Source organism: Neoarius graeffei, chromosome 19 (assembly GCF_027579695.1).
Source record: "Neoarius graeffei isolate fNeoGra1 chromosome 19, fNeoGra1.pri, whole genome shotgun sequence".
In the NCBI taxonomy this organism is placed as follows: domain Eukaryota; kingdom Metazoa; phylum Chordata; class Actinopteri; order Siluriformes; family Ariidae; genus Neoarius; species Neoarius graeffei.
Genome location: NC_083587.1, coordinates 67,170,530 through 67,198,255, shown reverse-complemented (window position 1 = coordinate 67,198,255; position 27,726 = coordinate 67,170,530). Strand labels below are relative to the sequence as shown.

The following is a 27,726-nucleotide window of genomic DNA, read 5'->3' as shown; positions in this document are numbered from 1 at the left end:
CTCTCATAGTTCAGGTATACCTATGATGAAAATTACAGGCCTCTCTCATCTTTTTAAGTGGGAGAACTTGCACAATTGGTGACTGACTAAATACTTTTTTGCCCCACTGTACATGAAGAAGAGCAGATGCCCCAAAATTGACCCCTGCGGAACACCAGATGTTACAGGTAACCAGGAGAGAAAGCACAATTAAGTACCACACGTTGTTGCCTATTCCTGAAGTAACTTTGAAACCATTCAAGTAGATAACCTATAATACCGTATTCCCTTAGCCTTGTTAACAGTTGGTGGTGTGGGACCTTATCAAAGGCCTTTGACAGGTCTAAATAAACTACATCTATCTCACCACCCCCTGCCATTTTATCCAAGATGTCATTGTATACCTCCAAAAGTTGTGTTACTGCAGATTTTCCCTTTAGGAAACTGTGTTGTAGATGGTAAAGAGATCTGTCGAAGTGGGCAAAGCATTGATTGTCAACACAGCGTTCGAGGACATTTATCTCTGGCCTACATACACAGTATTTCTGCACACACACACACACACACACACACACACACACACACACACACACACACACACACACAAAATATTTAAAATCTAAATCTTAAGATTTAATGCTTTAAACAAGACACTAAGGTGAACACTGGATCCGCCTCCAGACATTTATTGATGCAAAAAGGCATCACCTAAATTTATGCCTGAGTTTAGCAATTAAAAATGCATAAATTTGCATACTTGATTTTGATGTTAGAAGTAATATATGTTTTTTTTTCACTGTCAAGTCAAGTTTATTTGTATAGCGCTTTTAACAATAGACATTGTCGCAAAGCAGCTTTACAGAATTTGAATGACTTTAAACATGAGCTAATTTTATCCCTAATCTATCCCCAATGATGAAGCCTGTGGCAACGGTGGCAAGGAAAAACTCCCTCAGACGACATGAGGAAGAAACCTCGAGAGGAAACGGACTCAAAAGAGAACCCATCCTCATTTGGGCAACAACAGACAACATAACTATAACATTAACAGTTTTAACATGAAGTCAGTTTCGTTGATGTTATAAACTCTTCATTAATGGAAACTTGAGTGCAAAACTGTTCATGACAACTGCAGTCCTAAAGTTAGCAAGTCAACTGTAGTCCTCAGCCATAAAAGCATTACTGTAAGAGTCCAGAGCGTCCTCCAGGTGTGACTTTCAACTGTCCACATGGGGCCGTCCTCCACAGGAGCGATGTGATGAGACTCCAACCAGACACAGGGCACCAGGATGGATCAGGCAGGTCCGAGGAGCAGAAGAGGTTCAGCATCTCGATCTCAGGATTGACATGTAACTCAGAGGGACAGATTGGGGGAGGGGGAGAAAGAGAGAGAAAACACAGGTTGTTAGGCATGCCCAGTGTCACCTGAATAAGTAAGAACAGTATACATATTGCGCTAAGTACAAGCAGGGACTCCGGCAACTAACTATGACAGTGTAACTAAAAGGGGAGAGCCAGAAGGTAACACAGGCATGAGGGGCCCCGGGACATAAAGCAGCAGTCACTACACCGTCAACAAACTTAAGTGAGCAAGCGAGTGGGGACTGACAGCATCCATACATCCCAGTTTACCAAAACACTCTGTCTGAGGATCCTCCAGATCTACTCCTTTACCTCATAAACACCATTAACACAAGACTTAATAATAATAATAATAATAATAATAATAATAATAATGTTAAATTTATATAGCGCCTTTCAAAAAACCCAAGGACGCTTTACAATTATAGACAAGGAAAGAAAAACTAAATAAATTAAAAATAATACAAAAATAAATAAAAAAGTCCACCAAGTAGGGGTCAAGATGTAATTTCCGTGGTGTAGCAGCCAGAGTCCCACCAAAAGGCACATGAAAACAAGTCCCACATCTCCAGCACCGCCGCCGTGACGCTGCCAGCAACATCGCTCGAACACCACGCCGTGGATCCACAAAGCGAGCAAAGAAGCTCCGCCATGCAGAGCGCTGGTGTGTCCCAAACCGCCTGCACAGCCGCCGCGACACCACCAAGCAACATCGCTTGGAACATCACGCCAAGCGTTAAAGCGCAGAGCGCTGGACAACCACGATGTAAAATGAGCAGTGAGCTCACTGCAGTCCACAGCTGGGAGCGCAGGCATTGCCCACGGCGAACCAAGGCCTGGATCCGGAGCTACACCACAACTGGCGGACTAAACACTCAAACAAACATCAAACTGCACAAACACACAGGAAAAAAAAATAGAAAAAGAAATAAAATAAAATAAAATAAAAAAGCTCTGGTGAGAAGCGGCAGCCAGAACGCGCACGACGTACTCTCAACCGGAAATGGAAACAAAAAAAAAACATCTCAAGACTTGACTAAACAGATATGTTTTCAGCCAAGACTTAAATGCTGAGACTGTGTCTGATTCCCGAACACTACTTGGAAGGCTGTTCCATAACTGTGGGGCTTTGTAAGAAAAGGCTCCGCCCCCTGATGTAGCCTTCGCTATATGAGGTACCAGCAGATAGCCTGCACCTTTTGATCTAAGTAGGCGTGGCGGGTCATAAAGGACCAGAAGTTCACTCAGGTACTGTGGTGCGAGACCATTCAGTGTTTTAAAGGTCAATAGTAGTATTTTATAATCAATAGGAAATTTGATTGGAAGCCAATGCAGTGTGGATAAGACAGGGGTGATGAGGTCATATTTTCTAGTTCTAGTAAGGACTCTTGCTGTTGCATTTTGAACTAACTGGAGCTTGTTTATGCACTTATTGGAACATCCAGACAGTAAGGCATTACAATAATCCAACTGGAGGAAACAAAAGCATGAACTAACTTTTCTGCGTCATGTAGTGACATTAAATTTCTTATCCTAGCAATATTTCTGAGATGAAAGAAAGCTATCCGGGTAATATTATCGATGTGAGTTTCGAATGAAAGACTCGGATCAATAATCACTCCAAGGTCTTTTACTGATGCACGTGAAGAAACAGAAAGGCCATCCAGAGTCACTGTGTAATCAGGAAACTTACTTCTAGCTGCATGTGGTCCGAGTACAAGTACTTCAGTCTTGTCAGAGTTAAGCAGAAGGAAGTTAATAAGCATCCAGTGTCTAATGTCCTTCACACATTCCTCAATTCTATTAAGCTGGTGTCTCTCATCAGGTTTTGCAGAAACATACAACTGTGCCATCAGCATAACAGTGTTTATGAATACAATGTTTATGAATAATATCATCCAGAGGTAACATATATAGAGAAAAAAGCAGTGGACCCAAGACAGAACCTTATGGAACACCAAAGTTTACCTCAGTATGTCTAGAAATATCACCATTTACATCAACATCCTGTTAGCGATCAGTTAAATAAGAGCTGAGCCAGGAGAGGGCCGTTCCCTTAACTCCCACAACATTTTCTAGTCTATCCAGAAGAATGGAATGATCAATGGTATCAAATGCTGCACTAAGGTCAAGCAACACAAGCAGTGAGACACAGCCCTGATCAGACGCCAACAGTAAGTCATTTACTACTTTAACCAGAGCTGTCTCTGTGCTGTGATGAGGTCTAAATCCTGACTGATACATTTCATGGATGTTATTCCTATGTAAATATGAGCATAACTGCTGTGCCACAGCTTTTTCAAGGATCTTGGAGATAAAGGGGAGGTTTGATATTGGCCGATAATTGGACAGCTGACAGGGATCAAGGTCAGGTTTTTTAATCAGGGGTTTGATAACTGCTAGTTTAAAGGATTTGGGTACATAGCCAATCGTGAGAGAAGAATTTATTATTTTTAGAAGCGGTTCAATGACTTCAGGTATTATCTGTTTGAATAGACGTGTAGGTGAGGGATCTAGTACACAAGTTGAGGCTTTTGATGCGGAGATTAATGAAAGTAATTCAGTTTCTCTAAGGGGACTAAAACATTCTAATTGATGATCTGATACAGTCATATTGTTAACTACAGGGTCACTTACATTGTCTGACCTTAAATTAGTAGTTTGAATTTTTTGTCGGATATTCTCAATTTTGTCATTAAAAAAATTCATGAAGTCGTTGCTACTCTATACTGCAGGTGTGCATGTGTTGATAGTGGACTTATTCCTGGTTAATTTTGCTACAGTATTAAATAGGAATCTAGGATTATTTTTGTTATCTTCTATTAGGGAGGAGAGATATGTTGATCTCGCAGCACTAAGAGCTTTTCTATACTTCAGGAAGCTCTCCTTCCAAGCTAATTTGAACACTACCAATTTTGTTTGACGCCATTTACGTTCCAATTTTTGAGTGGTCTGTTTTAAAGTACGAGTGTCATCATTATACCAGGGTGCTAATTTTTTTCTCTCTGATCATTTTCCTTTTAAGAGGAGCTACATTATCTAAAGTATAGCAGAACGTTGGCTCTAAGCATTCAGTTGCTTGATCAAGTTCTGCGGGGGCTGACAGTGACCCAATCAAAGTTGATAACTCTGGGAAATAATTTATAAAGCTTTTTGCAGTAGTTGACTACTTGGGCAGCACGGTGGTGTAGTGGTTAGCACAGTCACCTCACAGCAAGAAGGTTCTGGGTTAGAACCCAGCGGCCAGCAAGGGCCTTTCTGTGTGGAGTTTGCATGTTCTCCCCGTGTCTGCGTGGGTTTCCTCTGGGTGCTCCGGTTTCCCCCACAGTCCAAAGACATGCGGTTAGGTTAAAATGGGATGGCCTTGGGCTGAGGTGCCCTTGAGCAAAGCACCTAACTCCCAACTGCTCCCCGGGTGCTGTTAGCATGGCTGCCCACTGCTCTGGGTATGTGTGTGTTCACTGCTTCAGATGGGTTAAATGCAGAGAGGAAATTTCACAAGTGTGTGATGAATAAAGTTGTGCTTTCTTTCTTTCTTTCTTTCTTTCTTTCTTTCTTTCTTTCTTTCTTTCTTTTCTTTTGACGTGAATGTACGTTTAATACAGTAGCGTGGTGAGGTGCATATATTATTACTCAGACATATTTTGAATGAGATGAGATAATGATCTGAGATAACTTCAGACTTTGGAAGTATGACTATATTTTCTACATTTAACCCGAATGTTAGTATTAGATCGAGGGTGTGACCACCATTAGATAGATAGATAGATAGATAGATAGATAGATAGATAGATAGATAGATAGATAGATAGATAGATAGATAGATAGATAGATAGATACGAATGTTAGTATTAGATCGAGGGTGTGACCACCATTAGATAGATAGATAGATAGATAGATAGATAGATAGATAGATAGATAGATAGATAGATAGATAGATAGATAGATACGAATGTTAGTATTAGATCGAGGGTGTGACCACCATTAGATAGATAGATAGATAGATAGATAGATAGATAGATAGATAGATAGATAGATAGATAGATAGATAGATAGATAGATAGATAGATAGGGAAATTCCTCAGCAGTATCTTTCTGAATAGTGATATTAAAGGCTTGTGTTTCATGAATCTAAAACATTTTTGATTCTGAATGTGAAAGAAGATTTGGATGTGTGTTTCCGCTCTAATGAGTGTATTAGTGTGATTTATAGGAGATCATAATGACAAATAAATGGATGTGTTAAACTTTTCAGTCAAGTGGGCAGAGCTTGAAAGAATAAAAAGGACTCACTTTAAGCTATAGGAATAAAAATGAGTGAAAGTAAACACATCTGATTAAATGTGAGTTTGTTAACCTTCATCCTACCAAGTGGGGTCCATCTGGACCCCGCACCTATATGTTTGTTTGCCATTTTAAAAATATGTGACATACTGCCTCACTGTTTTATTAATTTGTCGGAATTTATGGCTTAATTAAAACACTAAAGCACCGGAAGATCAGCTTTTTGCATTGTGGAGGTATAATTAATTTGTTACTGGGGTCCAACTGGACCCCAGAGTAAAGTTTATCTGTCTTTCATTTTATAATTGAATAGCACACTGAAAGTTAACTTCTTTTATTTCTTTTATGTTCCATAATGAAACTACCAAGGCATTCCTTCTTGGGGTCCATGTGGACCCCACTGCTGCAATAAGCACAGGCTGCAAAACAAAAGCCCTAAATTATTTTACAATTACTTTTTTGTTTTAAATTCTGTAAGAAAAGACCTAAGTTGTAATCCAGAATGTTTTACAGCTGCATGAGCTGCAAAAATCATGTATATAATGCCAATTTTTTTTGTGGCGCTATAATTTGCTACATGTATGCTAGTTATTGCAATATTATTGCAATGTTATTGCATTTATAATACATCATTGATATTCAGCCATAGTGGATTTTGTTCTTCAATAAAGTTATGTCTGTTTGCTGCATTGAATTGGTTCTTACTGCATTGATTTCAAGGTATTCCCTCCTGGGGTCCATACGGACCCCGCCTGGTAGTTTGTGTATGTAAAATTGGCTGGTAGGATGAAGGTTAAGTGTGTTCTTTATGCCTTGGGCCCTTTAGTGTATTGCTGTTATTAATACAAGATGTTCTGAACAAAACTTATCTGGTGATTTTGTCTTTATAAGCTTTAATTTTAAAGAAAAGTATTGGGGTCCAAACGGACCCCACATGGTAAGATTAAGGTGTAAAATAGCATGGTAGGATGAGGGTTAATAAAGCACATCAAATCAGAAGAAAGTGAGAAAACTGCACAATGAACTTCCTGAACAGTTTAATAAAGAGAAAACATGTATTTTGACCCTGGATATGACTCACAGAGTGATTTAATTACAGTGCAGAGATCTTCTTCTTCTTCTTTTGGCTGCTCCTGATTAGGGGTCGCCACAGCAGATCTTTCGTCTCCATTGCTCACTGTCTTCTGCATCCTTCTCTATCACACCTACCACTGTCATGTCCTCTCTCACCACATCCATGTATCTCCTCTTTGGCCTTCCTCATTTTCGTTTGCCTGGCAGCTCCATCCTCAACATTCTCCTTCCAAGATGCTCTGCATCTCTTCTCAGGATGTGCCCATACCATCTCAGTCTCATCTCTCTTAGCTTCATTCCCAAGCTCTCCACATGTGCTGTCCCTCTGATGTGCTCGTTCCTTATCCTGTCCAACCTTGTCATTCCCATCGCAAACCTTAACATCTTCAACTCTGCCACCTCCAACTTTGCCTCCTGTCTCTTCGTTAAGGGTACGGTCTCCAATCCATACATCACAGCTGGTCTCACTGCTGTCTTATACATCTTACCTTTCACTTTTGCTGGGACTTTCCTATCACAAATGACTCCCGAAATCCTTCTCCAACTGCTCCACCCTGCCTGCACTCTCTTCCTCACCTCACTATTGCAGCCCCCATTTTCCTGCACAGTTGACCCCAGGTACTTGAATTCACCAACTTTCTTTACATCTACTCCTTGCATTTTCACTACACTCTCATCCCCATTCTTATTGATGCACATGTATTCTGTTTTGCTCCTGCTCCCCTTCATTCCTCTTCATTCCAATGCATACCTCCATCTCTCCAAACCCAACTCAACCTCCTTTCTGCTTTCACCACGTGTCACAATATCATCCACAAACATCATGTTCCATGGTGACTCTTGTCTCACTTTGTCCATCAAGCTGTCCATCACTATGGCAAACAAGAAAGGACTCAAAGCAGATCCTTGATGGAGTCCCACCTTCACCTTGAACCATTCAGTCGTTCCAACTGCACACCTCACTGCTGTTTCACTGTTCTCATACATGTCTTGCACCACTCTGATATACTTCTCATTCACTTCACTCTTTCTCATACAATACCATAACTCATCTCTCAGCACTCTATCGTATGCCTTCTCCAGGTCTACAAACACACAATATAGCTTTCTCTGGCCTTCCCTGTACTTCTCCATTAACATTCTTAAAGCAAAAATTGCATCCGACGTGCTCTTCCTTGGCATAAACCCGTACTGCTGTTCACAGATTGCTACCTCTCTTCTCAATCTCGCCTCCAATACCCTTTCCCATAGCTTCATGGTGTGGATCATCAATTTTATTCCTCTGTAATTACTGAGCTAGACATATAAGGAGCATTTCTCTGTTCAGCCACTAGAGGTCAGTATTATTCTTTGGTGCAATAAATCACTTTTCCTCAGACGGACTTAGATTTCAAAGTATGAAAGATTGCTTTTTTAATTTTTAATTTATTATTTTTTAATCTCCTGGATCTCGACATAACCTGTTACACACTAAAACTGTTTTCTGACAAATCAGCACATCATGTCATCTTTATTGCTGACTTTATTCTTTATTCCTTATTTAGAAACCATTTCACAAAACGTGGTTAAACTGAAAACAGTCTGTCCAGGACCTTAAACATCATTCATTTAAAACTTCAAATGTATTAAATTATTATAGAAATGTATTTCCAAAGCTCAGATGATTACTGTTGAGAACAACATTGAGTCAAAGAGAAGTCTTACATAAGAAAGGAAATGAAATTTACTTCTCACATCTGTATTTCAAAATTGTGTGTGTGTGTGTGTGTGTGTGTGTGTGTGTGTGTGTGTGTTTTAACACCTTCCAAAATCACAAAGCTGAGCTGTTCCTGAAAAGAGATGAAGATGCTGCTTTTGGCTCTGATTCTGCTCACACTGCCTGGTAGGAAACATCATCTCCCTCTGAGACAGAATTATTCAGATTTTTAACTCTTCGCTCATTAATGTTGCAGTGCATTCACTCATTGGTTTATACACAAGAAACACATAAAATACTATTAATATACTGTTAAATACAGTATCTGTGATGTTGTGCCTGAAGGCATTGTGAGTCGTGTGTACAACATCACTCAGCTTGTATAGTGTACTAAGTTTCATTACAGACACTGGGATTTTAATTTTTTGGAAATTTTGTTGAACTTTAATTCAAAAGCGGATGATTTATTACTGTAAGTCAGAAAAAGGTGACTGAATTTTTCTTGTTGTTAATATGTGTACATTCAACAGACATATTCATATTTATTTATATTGGACATATTTATGGTAATTTATAAGTTGTATCTCTGAACGTGAGATAAAACTGTCAGGCATGGGGGAACAACATCCTGAGAAATATTTATATTTTGGTGAAAGTATGTTTTTAACAGATGAAATGAAGCCAATGTCATGTTTTTGTGCAGAAACTAAAAAACTGTTGGTAAATTTTATGTCACTTGAAAACATCATTCAGTCTGTATAAATTTGCTGCTCATGTGCATGACTCATGGGACATCATTTCAGTGTAGGAAAGAAATTTAGAAATTAAAGTTTACATCCTACCTTAAAAATGTAAGTAAATTCAACTTTACGATATAATTTTAAACTTATAGATGCATAGCTTCGTAACTGAGAGATATGAGTTAAATGAACTCTGGCAGCCTGGATAAAACTCACAAGTAATCAAGACAATGGATTATCTCATCTCATTATCTGTAGCCGCTTTATCCTGTTCTACAGGGTCGCAGGCGAGCTGGAGCCTATCCCAGCTGACTACGGGCGAAAGGCGGGGTTCACCCTGGACAAGTCGCCAGGTCATCACAGGGCTGACACATAGACACAGACAACCATTCACACTCACATTCACACCTACGCTCAATTTAGAGTCACCAGTTAACCTAACCTGCATGTCTTTGGACTGTGGGGGAAACCGGAGCACCCGGAGGAAACCCACGCGGACACGGGGAGAACATGCAAACTCCACACAGAAAGGCCCTAAGAATACAGTTTCTTTCATGCTCAAAGTACAAATATAAATACACCAAAAATAAGGCTAAAGCATAACAACACAGTACTTACAATGCATTATGTTAATAATTTAATAATGCATACTATCCATTGCTATAATGCGTAGTATATGTTCATAAATATTTATTCATAAATATTTAAAGTGTAACAGTATGTATGCTTTATAATGCACTATAATGTGTTATGAATTCATTATGAATGTATTTATTATAGATATGGTGTTTTATAGAAAGTGTTATACGTATATAATTACATGGACACGAGTGTTTTAGTGGGAAATACACCACTGGTATTTTTCATCCGAGCTCCATCCGGGACATAGCGAACCAAAATCATGACATAAATCTCTATATGTCACTCATGAGGAAATCGATGAATTGTTTTGATAAATTTGGGACTTTTTGTTTGTGAATGTATCGATATAATAAAAAGAAAATCACACGTTGGCTTGAACATATGAAGTTTATCTTCTCATGTTGAAAAACTCGCATTTTTCATACGAAATACATTGCAGATCTGAGTGACATATTTAAATAATATTGATTGGCTTTTTTTTATCAGATATATTCCATTCAGCTACTCGTCTTCGACCTGTTCAGTATCATGCTAGCTGAATGGAATATATCTGATAGACCACGAAAAAAAGCCAGATATTATACATTCCTTTCAGGTGTTCAACGTGTCTTTCTCTTTCAAAATTCTCTCAAAATCTTCCGTATTTTTTGAGCAATGCAAACCTGGCAGCTATGTTTGTTTACAAATCGTCACAGTCACTCACTAGCACGGAAGTTTTATGTCTCCGACGTGTGATGTCACGTTGTCTTGACGACCATGCAATATCATAAACCATATTCAATGCTCATTCTCCATTGGGTAGAGTGACATAATACACATAAGATAAGTGATATGCTAACAATACTGCATGCTATCAAACCAAATGAATGAAACCCGCTAGAACGGAACAGAACACATGTTTTTATTCCATGGAAAAAGTTTAATGTATGGGTAATAATTCCCGATATTTCACTCCAATGACGTCACTCCCAAGTGTTTTCCCGCTGACTAGACGCATGTTGTCAAAATGGTGAAACAATTCAAAATGAAAATTCTTTTGATTAACTTGCATTGTTTTTGTGGATGTGTCCATATAATATAAAGAACATTACACAGTGGTGCGAAGATATGAAGTTTATCTTCTGGCGTTGAAAAATATATGTTCACCACTCCAAGATAAACTTAATATCTTCGTGCCACCATGTTATATCCTCTATATACTTAATATTTATTGAATATTTATAATAGTAGCAGTAGTAATACTAATATGCAGTTGTGGTCAGAAGTTTACATACAGTGACATGAATGTCATCTTGGATATGAATGTCATGGCAATATTTGGGCTTTCAGTAATTTCTTGAACTGTTCTTTTTCTGTGGCTGAATGATTGTACAGCATATAGCTTTAATTTAAAAAAAAACACAAGAATTTGGGGCACAAGTTTTAATGTTCTTTGAATTTTCTGAAATCAACACACGGTCAAAAATATACATACAGCACACCTAATATTGGGGTAAAATATCTCTTCACAAGATTCACCTTGACCAAACATTTTTGTTTACCATGAACAAGCTTCTGGCAGAATTCTGGTTGGATATTTCATGACTCTTCATAGTAGACTTGGTAGAGTTCAATTAATTTTTTTTTCTTGGCATTGACTCAACTTATAAGCATGGTCCATATATTATTTTCAAAAGGATTGAAGTCAGGACTTGTTTTAAGCTTAATGTTAGCCTGCTTTATCCTCCACAACCAGCTCTGATGTGTGTTTGGGTTCATTGTCCTGTTGTAATTCCAGAGTCCCAAGTTGTGTTCAGGTTTCTGATGGTTTATACTGAAGAATTCTGAGGTAGTCCTCCTTCTTCATTATTCCATCCACTTTGTGCAATGAGCCAGTTCCACTGGGAGCAAAACAGCCCCAGAGCATGATGCTGCTACCACCACCACCAGCTGGTACAGTGTCCCTCTGTGCATGGTGGTCATTGTGGTCAAACAACTCAATCTTTGTCTCCTCTGACCATACAGCTATCCTCCAGAAGGCTTTTTCTTTGTCTGTTTGGTCAGCTTCAAACTTTAGTTAAGCTTAAAGTTGTCAATTTTGGAGCAGGGGGTTATTTCTTGGATAGCAGCCTCTTAGTCCATGGTGAACTGAACTGTAGACAGTGATCCATCAGCTTCCAGTTCATGGCAGGGCTGTGCCATGGTGGTTCCCAGGTTGTTCCTGACCATCCAAACCAGTTTCCTTTCAGCCGAGGGTGACAGTTTGGGTTTTCTTGAAGCAAAGTGGCTTGGCAAAGTGACTACACCTCACAATAACTTGGATACAATTGTTTGAACTGGTCTTGGGATTAGCAGCTGTTTAGAAATGGCTCCAAGAGACGTTGTGTACATCTGTGATCCTCTTTCTCAGATGTGCACTAAACTCCTTGGACTTTCCCATTTTACTGTGTGTTGGTCAATCCAATGGGTGCTGTAAACAAACCCTTTTTATGAAGGCACAGAGAAACTACCAGCTGTAGTCAATCATGATCACTAACAGGAAGTTAAGAGACCTCGGCCTTGGCAAGATAAGAGACATTTTGGAAGTTTCAGCACCACTGAACTAATAATCTAGGTGAGCATAGGTAAATGTTTGAGCCTGTATGTATAATTTTGACCCTGTGTTGATTTCAGAAAACCCAAAGAAAATTAAAACTTGTGCACCAAATTCTAGTGTTTTTTTAATTAAAGATGTATGCTGTACATTCTGCCACAGAAAAAGAACAGTTCAAAAAAATTACCAAAAGCCCAAACCATGACATGCCATGACATTCATATCCAAAGTGACATTCATGTCACTGTATGTAAACATCTGACCACAAAAGCCTATTATTATTACTCCACCAGTCTTCACTTTTTCATCTGCACTCATTTATCTAAACTTATTTTGCAGGTGTTGTCACTCAGTACAGCGGTTACAGTGTGAAATATCCCAATAATCTGATCTGTGCTATGAGAGGATTCAGTGTCTCCATTCTCTGTAGTTATTCTTATACAAAATCAAATCCCAACATTCAGTTGACACAAAAGCTTTGGTGCTCAATGAACTCAAACACAGATTTGTGTGTGAAGCCTCCGTATGTTTATGACAGTTCATCAAACACAAAGTCAGACTTTGAGTACGTTGGAGACGACGAATCAAACTGCACTTTATTAATCCACAATCTACAGTTCAGTTATTCCGGAGAGTACAGATTCAGATTTATCACTAATGGGACCGGTGGCAGATACACAGGTGATCCTGGAGTGACTCTACAAGTGACAGGTAAATTTTAATGACTGAAATAAAGATCAAAATCATTTTATTTTGGATAATTTAGCTTTCATAAGCTGCACATTTAGAAAGTAAGACTTGGGTCTGAAAGTCTGAGTCCACTGTCCATGAGTTGTTTGTATTCCATCAGTTCATGCAAAATGGTGCGATTTTTTCTTCTTGACTCTCACTGTAATTACACAAAGATTTTCATCAGTTCTATGTGTCACAATGTGTTTAATTCTGCCTTCAAATGGAAAAGCCGTACTGCCTTTCAGATTTTTCAAGTGTAAGTCGTAAAAAGAATTTTCCCTGACACCCAATTATTTTTTTTTAGTGGACCAAAAGCTACTGAACTCGAATCACAGACTTCCAATTTTATTAGTTTTTTTGTTTGTTGGTTTGTTTTTAATAGAACAATTAATGAGTTTAGGGCCATGTAGCCCTAAACTCTCCGCTATTTTTTCCTGCTTCACCATGACCCAATTCAAGATACGGTACTATGTCATGCATCATGTGGTGGGCTTTCCCTGTTTGTGCAAGGCATTGTGGGATACAAATTTGAAACAGGAGAGAAAAATGGAGGATGTGAGTGTCCAAATGAAATGTGAAAGACTGACTACAGTAACGGAAAGCAAGAAGAAAAGACGTTATGTTGCGAAGGAAAGGAAATGCAGGACCAAACTAATAAATATCGGTGGTCAGTGAGCACCTCAGTGTGATCAGCTGTTTGTTTAGCAACAGAATGATGGAATTGTCAGTGCATGGTCAAAGGTAAACCTGTAGATGGACGTAATGCAACACTGTGGATGACAGCTGCCGTAAAACCCAAAAGAAGAAGGAGAAGAAGGTAAACCTATGTGTCAGTAATGTGATAGAGAGCGCCACTTCCAGTCAGACTACGAACATGGCCAATCTGAACTACAACGCCCAAGAAACACAGTGCCCTCTATCACCTGTCTATTAATTACACCTGTCACTCATTTCCTGGTTAATCAGCCTACGCTATATAAACACCTCTTCCATACTCACTCGCTGCAAAGTATCGTTCAGTGTCATACCTGTCATATCAAACCTTGTTATTCTGCCTGCCTTATCGTGTTCTCAACCCTCGTTATTGTCTCGTTCTCGTTACTCTTTAGTCTAGCTCTTATTATTCTGTCTGCCAATTGTTTGACCCCTGCCTGTACCTCAACTTCAATTTCATCAAGTGTTTTGGATTTGTTTGCCAGTCTGCGTTCACTGCTCTTCCCTGTACATACATCCATAAGTGCCTGCATCCTGACAGGATACTTTGCTGTATATGGATGCAGCAGAGGATGCCTGGCAGACTGCTTTGATTGCTCAAGGGTGCCTCTTAGGAGAACATCAGCAGATGCTAGCTGATCTCAACACCAAGATGGCTCAGCTCGCTGCTATGATGCCACAGGCCCTCATAACGCGCCCCAAAGCTCCTCCGAGTCCCGTGCTCCCAATTCCATGCCCTGAGAAATATGCCAGGGATGCACTCAGCTGCAAAGGGTTTCTGCTTCAGTGCTCCATGTACTTCTCCTCGCTCCCATGCATCTCGGATGAATGCAAGATCACTGGATTTCTTTCGCTTTTAACCAGCAAAGTGCTACAATGGGCCAGCGCAGTGTTGAGGAGCAGAGGCAAACACACCACCTGCTACAACAGCTTTCTGGAGTTATTCAAGCATGTGTTTGATCACGAACCAGAGGGAATTGAAGTCAGCAAGAACCTACTCAACGTCACCCAAGGTTCAAGGAGAGTCACCGATTATGCCCTAGATAATCAGTTAGATATCAGTGAAATACCCGTATCCACTTCCACTTGTGCCCTCTGCATTGGAACAGCTCCGCACTGCCACGATCTTCTCCAAGCTTGACCTATGTAGTGCCTACAACCTGGTTTGCATCCATGATTGCGACGAGTGGAAGACCGCCTTCAGTACCAGCGCCGGCCATTTTGAGTACCGGGTCATGCCTTATGGCCTCTCTTCGGTGCCAAGCATGTTCCAGTGCCTCATTAATGACATGTTGTGAGACATGTTGGGGAGGTATGTCATAGCTTACATCAATAACATCCTGATCTACTCCCCTGATGAAGAGAATCATCTTAACCATGTTCGATCAGTACTCAAGAGCCTATCTAAGAACCATCTCTATGTCAAGGCTGAGAAGTGTGAATTTCACATGCATAAGATCTCCTTCCTGGGGTACATCATCAGTGCTGAGGGGGTCAGCATGGACCCCTCCAAGGTAACTGCAGTCACATCCTGGCCCGTACCCACCTCGGTGAAGGAGCTCCAGTGCTTCTTAGGCTTTGCAAACTTTTATTACCATTTCATTAGAGGGTTCAGCACCCTCACGGCGCCCCGACCTCTCTCATGAAGAAGGGATCCAAATGCCTCCACTGGGATCCCACAGCCGAAGAGGCCTTCGACAGGCTCAAAATGGCTTTCACCACAGCCCCTATCCTTCAGCATCCAGGCCCGACCCAACCTTTCACGGTCGAAGTGGATGCCTCTGAGATTGGTGTAGGAGGGGTTCTCTCCCAGTGCTTCAGTGAAAGGCCCCAGCTCCATCCAGTAGCATTCTTCTCCAAAAAGCTCACTCCAGCAATGAGAAACTATGACATCGGGAACTGAGAGCTACTGGCCATCAAGTTTGCCGTAGAGGAATGGAGGCACTGGTTGGAGGGGGCCACACACCCCTTTGTCATTTTTACTGATCATAAAACCTCAAGTATCTCAAGGAGGCAAAGAGACTGAACCCACGCCAAACCTGATGGGCACTGTTCTTCACCTGTTTCACCTTCACAATGTCCTATCGTCCTGTCACCAAAAACACCAAGGCTGACGCCCTGTCACGCATCTTCTGTCCGTCTCTTCATGACCAGGAACCTCATCCCATCCTGACACCTGAATGCTTCATCCAAGAGATCACTTGGGACCTTGACAAGGAGATAAGGGACTCACAACCAGAAAATTCTCCAGTCAACTGCCCACTGGGCCACCTGTATATCCCTAATCATCTCAGGAGCAGACTCATCACATGGGCACACACTTCTCCTACCACTGGTCACCCCAGCAGCCATTGCACCCACCAATTGCTGTGAAACAAGCACTGGTGGGAGAACATGCTGATTGGGATCATTCGTTTCATCTCTTCATGCACTGAGTGCACTCAAGCCAAGGTCCCTCGAACTCCTTCAGCTGGCAAACTATGCCCTCTTCCTGTGCCTCAGAAACCATGGTTCCACCTGGCAATCAACTTCATCACTGACCTGCCACCATTCTGAGGCAACTCCACAGTTTTGGTCATCATTGACTGCTTCTCCAAGGCCCTGAGACTCATTCCGTTATCTGGCCTACCCACAGTATTTCAGACTGCCGAATTATTGTTCTAGCACATGTTCTGATACTTCGGCATCCCAGAAGACATAGTCAGTGACCCTGGCCCTCAATTCATCTCTCGTCTGTGGGCCAGCTTCATGGAGTGGCTAGGGGTCTCGGTGAGCCTCACTTCAGGATATCATCCCCAGTCAAATGGCTAGGTAGACACAGCCAACCAAGAAATTGGATGTTTCCTCAGAATCTTCTGCATGTGAAACCAAGGGGACTGGGCCCAGTTCATCCCATGGGCCGAATACACACAAAACTCTCTCAAGCACTCAGCCACACAACTTGCACCCTTCCAGTGTATGTTCAGCTACCAACTTCTGCTGTTTCCTTGGGACGACTCTCCAGCATGGGTACAGGCCGTGGAAGAGTGGTTCACCCATAGCCAGTCGATTTGGGAGGAGGTTTGCCAATGCATCATGTCAGTTAATGCCAAGTACAAGGAATATGCCGATAAGCACCGGAGCAACAACCCTGAGTACTCTCCTGGTGACTGGGTATGGGTGTCCACCTTAGGGAACCCAACACATGCCGAAAATTACAGGCATGCTACATTGGACCATACAAGGTGCTCCGGCGCATCAATGAGGTTTCCTATAGACTTGAGCTCCCACCTTACAGTTGCCTGTCACCCACCTTCCACGTCTCCTGCCTCAAAACCTCCATCCAGGGTCCCCTATCTGAGAACATGCCCACCCCTGACCACCTGTCTCCTGGCCCAGAAGGAGAACCTATCTACCAGGTAAATCAGCTCCTAGACTCTAGATGTAGAAGAGGTCAGCTAGAGTACCTGGTAAATTGGGAGGGCTATGAACCAGAGGAATGACTGGGTGGTGGCTAAGGACATCCTAGACCCTCTCCTTACTCAAGAATTTCACAACCAACACCCCGACAAGCCCGCACCCAAAAGAAGGGGGTATCCTAGGAAGAATGTAGCTCCTGGAGGGAGCTCCTCCGGGGGTCAGTAATGCGATAGAGAGCGCCACTTCCAGTCAAACTACAAACATGGCCAATCTGAAATACAACACCGAAGAACCACAGCACCCTCTATCACCTGTCTATTAATTACACCTGTCACTCATTTCCTGGTTAATCAGCCCACGCTATATAAACACCTCTCCCATACTCACTTGCTTGCGAAGTATCATTCAGTGTCATACCAGACTTTGTTGTTCTGCCTGCCTTATCGTGTTCTCGACCCTCGTTATTGTCTCGTTCTCGGTACTCTTTAGTCTAGCCCTTATTACTCTGTCTGCTGATCGTTCGACCCTTGCCTACCCCTCGGCTAATTTTGTCTAGTATTTTGGATTTGTTTGCTAGTCTGTGTTCACTGCTCTCCCCTGCACATACATCTGTAAGTGCCTGCATCCTGACACTGTGCATGTGCACACAGACTTCCTCTGTCTGCTTCACTGCATGAAGCAAGTGATTTCATGCACATTATTTGCTTTAATCCCCTCAAATCAAATATCTTCCCAGCCACAGAATGGCCTGATATTTTGTGAGATATTACAAAAATAAACATATATCCTCCTGAGAACCAACCCATAGACTTGTGTCCTCTGTAGTTGACATTTGTTTTACGTGCACACCTCTTACTCTGTCAAGCTATTCACTTGAATCCTGGTGTCTTGTAAAGAGTAAATCCTGGTCTTTCCAATGATATGTCATGTGACTAGGAGGGTTGCTGGGAAATTCCTAGTAAGGAAATCACAACAAAAGAGAAATTGAGAGACATTTTTTTTCTTGGTTCCCAGGAGGTTACTACAATGACCACATTTCAGAGGGAACTAAATTTCACCTATTTTATGAAATCAAAAGGCTGACTAGCTTTAAACTAATGTGTCTAGTTCATGCTTTCAAAGTTTCCTGATTTTTCTTGAGTAGACTTCTCTGAGACACACTAATTTAAATTATATTACAGCACCTAATGCCAAGCAACAACACACACATTTTAAACAATGTAGAGTGGTGGATTCAGACTTTAGGATGCCACTGTATTATAATTATTAACATCCTCTCAGTCCTGATTCACTGACGTGGAGTCTTTCCTGCTCTCTGGAAAAGATTTAAAGGTGTCACTAATCAGGCTCAGTGGAAACGGGACCCTTAAACAAGGAGACTCGTTAAATCTGACGTGTGATGTGACATGCACACACAGTTCCTCACAGTTCATGTGGTCTAAGAACAACGAGCTCTTACCTGAATCAGGACCCGTTCTTCACTTTCCTGCTCTAACCGTGAGGGATTCTGGGAATTACACCTGCACTTGGAAAGCCAACGAGGCCTCAGGATCTGAAACGATCAGCCTTCACGTCGAGGGTGGGTCCATCTGCTCACAACATTCCTGAACATCTCGAATGATTCCTGAAGGAAATGAAGTGACTTGTGTTCAGTTTAATATTCAATAAATGTTAAATACTGTTGTGTTTAACAGGTGAAAATCCTGATCAGTGGTTAATCTGGATCATTGTCTCGGTGTCAGTTGGAGTGATTTTCATCGTCTCCGTCATCTTAGTGATTTACATCAGGAGGTAAAACTCTACATATTTCCATCCAGTACAATCTGTACAGTCTTTAAAAGTGTCACATTCTTATCAGTGTGTAATTTGTGTCTCTGAAATGTGTGTGTGTGATTGCAGATGTGAGGAGCTGAAGGAGGACAATTCAGACATCTACACCACAGTACAGTACAGTACATTCACCATCAACTGATCACACTTTCACACCTCACTTACTTCATCCCAGACTTCGGTGTGTGTGTGTGATAATAAAATCCTGAGCGATAGGGTGGTATGATAAAGCAGAGTTACTGTTATCACCCTGAAGTTTATTATTTTCCTAATAATAAACTCCCACTTCCCACGTGTGTTTTATTCCTCTTACACCACAACAATTTTCCCATTTTTATTGTATTAAACAACGACACATTACACTCTGTATATTAATCTGTATTTAATGTTGTGGAACATCTGCAAAATGAGTTTGTTCCTGTTATGAATTATGTTACAGCAGCAATAAACAGTTGTTCCCTCACCAGCTTCTCGGATTAAAAAAAAAAACCCCGCAGCTTGTTGTGTTACCGTGAAACACGGTAATAGATAAATAACTCCTCATAGAAAACTTCACCATATCAACAAGTTTATTAGTCGGGTTATGCCCCGTAAATGAGCTGTTACTATAGCAACGATAACAGAGTAGACCGAGAGCATTAATATAAACCTGTGCTACTGTCAGAGCTGCTGTTATAGAGAATTAATCAACACCTTCTGACCAGTCAGAGTCCAGAACTCAGCAGGGTTGTAAGGGTGTAAGGTTGGTTGGCTTAGAAACAAAGTGATACTGATACTGAGCTGCAGGTTTATGATATGATATGATATGATATGAAATGATATATGTTTATGATATATGTACAACAACAGTAATTAACTATGGAAACTAGAGTCACTTGTGGAGGAGTGATGCCACAGAAAAGCATTCACCCGATTGTCCAGAGCAGAGTTATTAAAGTTCTGAAATTTTCAAGTTTTTATTTTTATTTAGTCTTTCAATTAATTTTTTTTTTAAATTTCAGTTTAGTTCTAGTTGGTTTAACAAGTGCATAAGTGATATTAGCTTTATTTTAATTTTGAGGAATTGACTCATTTTTGAGCCCTGTGATGACCTGGCGACTTGTCCAGGGTGTACCCCGCCTTTCGCCCGTAGTCAGCTGGGATAGGCTCCAGCTCGCCTGCGACCCTGTAGAACAGGATAAAGCGGCTACAGATAATGAGATGAGATGACTCATTTTTGTATTACTTTTAGTTTTACAGCATGAAGCACAGCAAGCTGCCTCTTCTTCTTCTTCTTCTTCTTCGGAGTTTTACGGCAGCCTGCAGTACATTACTGCCACCTACTGGAACTAGTCTATTACTGTCTCAAGGGGACATAGATAGATAGATAGATAGATAGATAGATAGATAGATAGATAGATAGATAGATAGATAGATAGATAGATAGAACTTTATTGTCATTCACCTGTACATTCAGAATGCAAATTTGAATGAAATTTCATTCCACTGGCTTACGTCAATATAACTGCCGCATAAATATTGCATATAATCCAGTAACCAAAAAATATAAAATTTACAAGGAGATACTTAAAAATACTTAAATAAAATAATATTCTATATAATATGAAGCTCATTTTAGCTCGTGTTGCTTTGTTCATTGTAGTTGTTATTTAGTTTTTAGATTTTTATTTCAGTCAGCAACAGGTTGGAATCTCGATCTTGCCAGGAAGGGACGACTATAATTATCATCCTGCTGGATGTCCAGCATTTTCCTGTACATTCGTAAGATAAACCTTTCTAAAAAATGTCTGAGTGATACAGGTTGCAGTTCCTTTTTTCTCTCTTGACGTAACAATGAAAAGACAGATGTGTTTCTTCAGAGAGGAAGTGTTTCTCAAGTTGCAGTAAATTCTGTTGTTTCTCAAAGATGTTTAAATCTGACACTGAGACCATGTTCCTTTCTCTTGATTTCCTCACTTTAGTTATGAACAAAGCAGAACTGAAGTTACTGATTGTTGCAGATTTAAGAACATCATTGTCATGATGCACAAAAAGCACACTGTATAAGATTTATGAAAGATACTGTGCAGATTGGGACACGAAAAAAATTAACAACAAATTTACATGAATAACAATGGTGGGATATATATATATATATATATATATATATATATATATATATATATATATATATATATATATATATATATATATATGTTTGTGTGTGTGTGTGTGTATTAACAGTTATTCCATGAAATCGAGTCGTACATGAACTGATAGCCGATGAGGCACGTAGCACCAAGTTGTCTATAAGCCATGTACGACGAGATTAAGTGGAATAATTGTTGTATTCTATCAACATTCACTGGATTTTGAGAATAAGAGCATTTTTATTTTTTGCAAATTCAATAAATAAAAACTTGATACAAAACGTCTGGGGCGGCACGGTGGTGTAGTGGTTAGCACTGTCGCCTCACAGCAAGAAGGTCCGGGTTCGAGCCCCGTGGCTGGCGAGGGCCTTTCTGTGTGGAGTTTGCATGTTCTCCCCGTGTCCGCGTGGGTTTCCTCCGGGTGCTCCGGTTTCCCCCACAGTCCAAAGACATGCAGGTTAGGTTAACTGGTGACTCTAAATTGAGCGTAGGTGTGAATGTGAGTGTGAATGGTTGTCTGTGTCTATGTGTCAGCCCTGTGATGACCTGGCGACTTGTCCAGGGGGTACCCCGCCTTTCGCCCGTAGTCAGCTGGGATAGGATCCAGCTCGCCTGCGACCCTGTAGAACAGGATAAAGCGGCTAGAGATAATGAGATGAGATGAGAAAAAACGTCTGACAAAATAATTTCTGCTTAGAATGTGAACAAACTGGCAAAATGACAGAAGAAATTTGTGAAAAATAAATATATGCTTTTACCATCAAATACTTTTATTCCATATTTTGTTGCATTTTTTGTATTTTGGGGGGTTTTATTTTCAAATAGAGTTTTTATTTCATCCTCAGTTGGTTCAGCAACACGCGCCGCCATTTTGTTTTTTATTACTCACGGTATATGAGATGATAGCCAGGTAGTAAGGTAACCAATCAGAGCGCGCGATTGCTCATATCCAGTGAATGTGGATAGAATTATATAGTAAAAGGTACTCTTGGTCTTTTACTTTAGTACTTTACTTTAGTTATCATGTTCATTGTTAATAATTTAGTGTTTGTCTGCTATGGCTTGACTTTCATGTGAATAAAGGTTTTTTTTTGTTTATTAAACTGACTCCTCTAGTCTGTAGTCTGATCTTTTAGGAAATTAATGCATAAATGTTTCTGATTGGTGAAAGACTGATCATTTCTAGAGTGCATTAAATGGAAATAAAATTGACTGAGCGTAATAAGTCTATCAATACTGCCCTCTAGTGGCTGAAGACTGAGGTGCAACTGAAGATTTGTACAATAGATTTGATCATATTGGATAATCCCTGACCACTTAAAATAATACCTTGAAGACACGAGCTTAAATATTCTGCACAATGTCGAGGTCACTATTTAAACTGAAGCAAAATCATGACATGAATCATGCTTAATTCCTTTGTATGAAAAGTTCAGTTTTTCTTGAGTGTTGTCCTTTCCATTAAAGTGTGTTCAGATGGTGATTTGATCTAAAGAGGATCGTTAGGTTTTATACAAACTTGTGCAGTCCATGAAAGCTCGAGTTCACACTGTCATTAAATCACAAGTAGGGGGCCCTTCTGACCAGTGTTCATCACCAATATGTTATAAATAATCTGACACCAACGAAAAATGTATGAAACCAAAGTTTTTTAAATTCCAAATGTGAAAATACAATGGTAAAGAACAATAAAAACAATAAAAAAACAAAATAAATAAGCCCTCGGGCCCTGACTCTCGGGGGGCCCCTGGGCCAGGGGGCCCCAAGCAGTTGCCTGCCTTGCCTGTTCACAAGCTGCGCGTCTGAAGAAGGATTAAACAAATACTAAGAAATTCTGATGTTCATGGAATTATTTTTACTTGTCATTCAAGTGTTGCTGATGATATAATCTGCAATTGTGTGTGTGTGGGGGGGCAGGTTTGCAAAAGAGGTGTGCATGAGGCCTCAGTTCAACTTCCTGTATTAACGGCATGACACTCTTCTGGTAGCTATATTCGGGGAATTATTTTAATCCAGGAAGTACTCTTAGTTCTCACCTATCTTGATCGAGTCAGTGAGCTCAGTATAAACACAGACCCAACAGTGAGTGTGTGAAGTTGTTCCTGAAGAAGAGATGAAGATGCTGCTCTCGGCTCTGATTCTGCTCACGCTGTCTGGTAGGAAACATCATCTCACTCTTCGACAGAATTATTGTTCAGAGTTGTAATTGTTTGCTGAATGATGTTGCAGTGTGTACGCTCAGTTATTGGATTATACACTTCCACAAACACATTATACTGGATCATATTAGTGAACTATTCATGATATTCCTACCTGATAAAAGATTTGTAATGATGCTGATTTGAAGTCAGTTTCAGTTTTGTTGAGTCACACTGAGCCACACTGATTAGACTCCTGCTGTACATCTAACCTTTGACCTTTAATTAACTGATGACAGAAAGACTGAGCCTGAGGTAGCTGTTCTACATTACAGATGTTTAAGTTGCCATGTGCTGATAAAACCATTCATATCTTCATGTAAGGAATATATCAGGGGTTTTGTTTTTTCCAGAAGTAACATTAATATGAAGATATTTTATGAGGATCGTTAAGTATTTAATGATATAAAAACATCACTGCTTCTGAGATGTTGCTTTTGTAGATGTCCATCCATCCATTTTCTTCCACTTATCCGAAGTCAGTCATGGTGGCAGCAGGCTAAACTGGGTATTCCAGGTGTCCCTCTCCCCAGCAATGTTTTCCAGTTCCTCCTGGGGGATCCCAAGGCACTCCCAAGCCAGATGAGAGATATAATCTCTCTAGCGTGTTCTGAGTCTACACCGGGGTCTCCTCCTAGTTGGACGTGCCCAGAAAACCTCCAAAGGAAGGCACCCAGGAGGCATCCTAATCAGATGCCCGAACCACCTCAGCTGACTCCTTTTGACATGAAGGTGCAGCAGCTCTACTCCAAGATCCCTTCAGATGTCTGAGCTCCTCACCCCATCTCTAAGGCTGAGCCAAGCCACCCTACAGAGAAAGCTAATTTCAGCTGCTTGTATCTGTGGTCTCATTCTTTCGGTCACTCCCAAAGCTCATAACCATAAGTGAGGGTTGGAACATAGATTGACTGGTAAATTGAAAGTTTTGCCTTCCAGCTCAGCTCCCTCTTCACCATGATGGTCCAGTACAATGCCCACATTACTGCTGATGCCACCCCAATCCACCTGTCCATCTCATGCTCCATTTTACCATCACTCATGAACAAGACCCCGAGATACTTGAACTCCTTCATTTGTGGAGGAAAAACTTCACTCTCAACCTGGAGTAGCATTTCACCATTTTCTGGCAGAGAACCATGGCCTCAGATTTGGAAGTGCTGACTCTCATCCCAACCGCTTCACTCTCGGCTGCAAACTGTCCCAGTGGTACTGAAGGTCACGCTTTTGTAGATGTAGTTCACTAAATATTCACAATAAATTACATGGAGATTCATATATTTCATGTGAAATCCATCTGTTGTGAAAGTTAATATTAATTTATCTACAATGCATTTATTTCACTATTTAATAGACTGCTGAAATTTCTGTTTTATTCCTCCTGTCTTTTGAGTGTGTGTGCGCGCGCGTGCATGAGGCCCCTGCTCATCTTCCTGTCTTTATGGTTTAACACTCTTGTGGTGTCTCTTGTGGTGTCTCTGGCTATATTAAGTCGGTTCTTTTCACCCAGGAAATACTTTCAGTTCTCACCTATCTTGACTATATGAGTGAGTCAGTGAGCTCAGTATAAACACAGACCCAACAGTGAGTGTGTGAAGTTGTTGCTGAAGAAGAGATGAAGATGCTGCTCTCGGCTCTGATTCTGCTCACGCTGTCTGGTAGGAAACATCATCTCACTCTTCGACAGAATTATTGTTCAGAGTTGTAATTGTTTGCTGATTGATGTTGCAGTGTGTACGCTCAGTTATTGGATTATACACTTCCACAAACACATTATACTGGATCATTCAAGTCAACATTAGATTTCAATCTGATGAAAGATTTCTAATGATTAATAATAATAATAGGTTCAATTTATATAGCGCCTTTCTAAAAACCCGAGGACGCTTTACAATTATAGACAAGAAAAAAAAAACTTATTTTGAGTAAGTGTTGGTTTTGTTGGGTCAATAACATTAATAATAATAAAAAATATTAGTAATGAACTATCATCATTAAAGTTGCTCAGGCTCTCAGCGTACTGTTAGATCAAGATTCAATTCAACTTTATTTGTATCACGCTTTTAACAATATATATTGTCACAAAGCAGCTTTCCAGAAAAATATAAATTCCAGATATCAGTCTATTTCATAAATTTATCCCCAAGGATAAAGGTGACGGTGAGCTCAGTATGAGGTGATGGTGGCAAGAAAAACCTCCGTGAGAGACACGAGGAAGTAACCTTCTGATTATAGACCAAAAACAGATAACACAAAGAACATGAGCGCACATGAGACTCCTGCTGTACATCCAACCTCTGACCTTTAATCAACTGAAAGACAGAAAAAAACTGAGCCCCAGATAGATGGACTACATTCAAGTTGTTTCAGTTAGCATGTGCTGATAAAATAATTTAAGGAATGTGTCAGGGTTCCTCCCAGAGGTAATATGAATGTGAAGGAATTTTATGTGGGAGTCATGTTTGTCATGTTTTGCTTCTTCTGGAAAGTCTTTTCATGGCAGTAAAATTACACAGTAAGCTAAAAGGATTTTTAAAATCCAAACCCAATTCGAAAAAAAAAAAAGTTGGGACATTTTGTTGAAATTAAATGAAAACCAGACGTGGGACCAGCGAGTGCGATGGTCAGAAAATTCTAAGCTCTTCACAAATCCCCAAATTTTGTTATTTTTACAGGCTCTTTAGATTCTAAATTTAACATTTATCGACAGTAGAAGTATAAAAGATGTCGAAGAACAAGAATCAGTTTACGTCTCCGACTGCTTCTCCCAATGGAAAATGTCTGAAACTTGCTACAGACACTAACGATGTTATCCTGCAAGCACTTGAACAACAGCAAGGTAAACTTGAGGCTATGGTGCAGAGGGTGCTAAATGCCGCACTGGGTAGTATGAAAGATTCAGTCAGTGCCCTGCAAAAATACTTGGTGGAACATATGGCAGCAATGAAAGGCCTTGGTGATAAAGTGGACCGTATTCAATCAGAAACAAGGGGGCTGAAACGAAATTTTGTTGCCGTAAAATCGGATGTGAACAAGCTTCAAGAAAAATTGATAGAGTTGGACGATCGTGGCAGATGGAACAACATTAGGCTAGTGAACTTAGCAGCAAACAGAGAGGGAGGAGATGCTATCAAATTCCTCCAGAGAATGCTGCCTAAATGGATCCCCTCACTTGGAACAGAGTTAATACAGATTGAAAGAGCATACCGACTCTACCACTCCATGTCTAGTAAGTCCAACCGTCCTCAAACCCTTATATTCAAAGTCCTAAATTATCAATATCGACAAGCCATCCTGCAAGGGGCTAGGGCTGCTAGGAAGAACAACACTCCTATCAAGGATGAAGGCAGGGAATTACTGTTTTTTGCCGACTACAGCACGCACACCAGTGAGAATAGGAGAGCATTCAAAGCCGTGCGGAAAGATCTGTGGGTGAAAGGAATATCTACTTTCCTGATCTACCCTGCTACCCTATGGGTTTCCTATCAAGGCCAACAGCTGTCATTCGAGACCGTACAAGAGGCAGAGAAGTTCAGGAATCAACTAAGGGAGGACCGTGCGGACTTCGTCACCGAATCGCCACGAAGGAGGCTACCATTTGCTGCGCTGGAGGAAGAAAGCATGGAGGTGAGTGCCAGCATGGATAAAGGTGCCCCAGCTGGCACAAACTAAATCAGCGACGACGTCTGAATCAAGAACTTGGACTTGGACATTGTTACTTTTGTTCTCATGGGAAGTGATTCTACATGGACATTTCTACAAGGATTCGTAAGCATATCTACATGCATGGATGAGTGGTGTTGTCACATGTTCACCATGTCAGGTAGCGGCATATTAGCACAGTTTATAAACTAGCGTTACCTAGCAGTGGGCTAATTGCAGTTATCGTTAGCAAATTAGCTGAGAACATATCGCCCTAAATGAGTATTATTACTATTATTTTTTCCTGTTGCCTGTTTGCATTTTGTTTCACTTTGACAAGTTTGGTAACTTTTTTTCTCTTTAATACAACCCCGATTCCAAAAAAGTTGGGACAAAGTACAAATTGTAAATAAAAATGGAATGCAATAATTTACAAATCTCAAAAACTGATATTGTATTCACAATAGAAGATAGACAACATATCAAATGTCGAAAGTGAGACATTTTGAAATTTCATGCCAAATATTGGCTCACTTGAAATTTCATGACAGCAACACATCTCAAAAAAGTTGGGACGGGGCAATAAGAGGTTGGAAAAGTTAAAGGTACAAAAAAGGAACAGCTGGAGGACCAAATTGCAACTCATTAGGTCAATTGGCAATAGGTCATTAACATGACTGGGTATAAAAAGAGCATCTTGGAGTGGCAGCGGCTCTCAGAAGTAAAGATGGGAAGA

The 27,726-nt window shown here is 40.5% G+C and overlaps 1 protein-coding gene across 1 annotated transcript; it reads left to right on the top strand.

The window, feature by feature from the left end:
* Positions 1-8,514: 8,514 nt before the first annotated feature.
* LOC132867517 (uncharacterized) lies at positions 8,515-21,139 on the top strand. Its single transcript, XM_060900472.1, has 5 exons — positions 8,515-8,581; positions 12,689-13,060; positions 18,519-18,773; positions 18,889-18,985; positions 19,094-21,139. Exons 1-5 carry the CDS (start codon positions 8,539-8,541, stop codon positions 19,164-19,166), a joined length of 840 nt encoding a protein of 279 aa, XP_060756455.1. The 5' UTR covers positions 8,515-8,538; the 3' UTR covers positions 19,167-21,139.
* Positions 21,140-27,726: the final 6,587 nt, after the last annotated feature.

Excerpts from the sequence above, each read along its gene's own strand:
- LOC132867517 (XM_060900472.1), top strand. The coding sequence starts at position 8,539 with ATGAAGATGCTGCTTTTGGCTCTGATTCTGCTCACACTGCCTG. Across the intron at positions 8,582-12,688 it reads GATTCTGCTCACACTGCCTG|GTGTTGTCACTCAGTACAGC; the intron begins GTAGGAAACATC and ends CTTATTTTGCAG. Across the intron at positions 18,986-19,093 it reads TTAGTGATTTACATCAGGAG|ATGTGAGGAGCTGAAGGAGG; the intron begins GTAAAACTCTAC and ends GTGTGATTGCAG.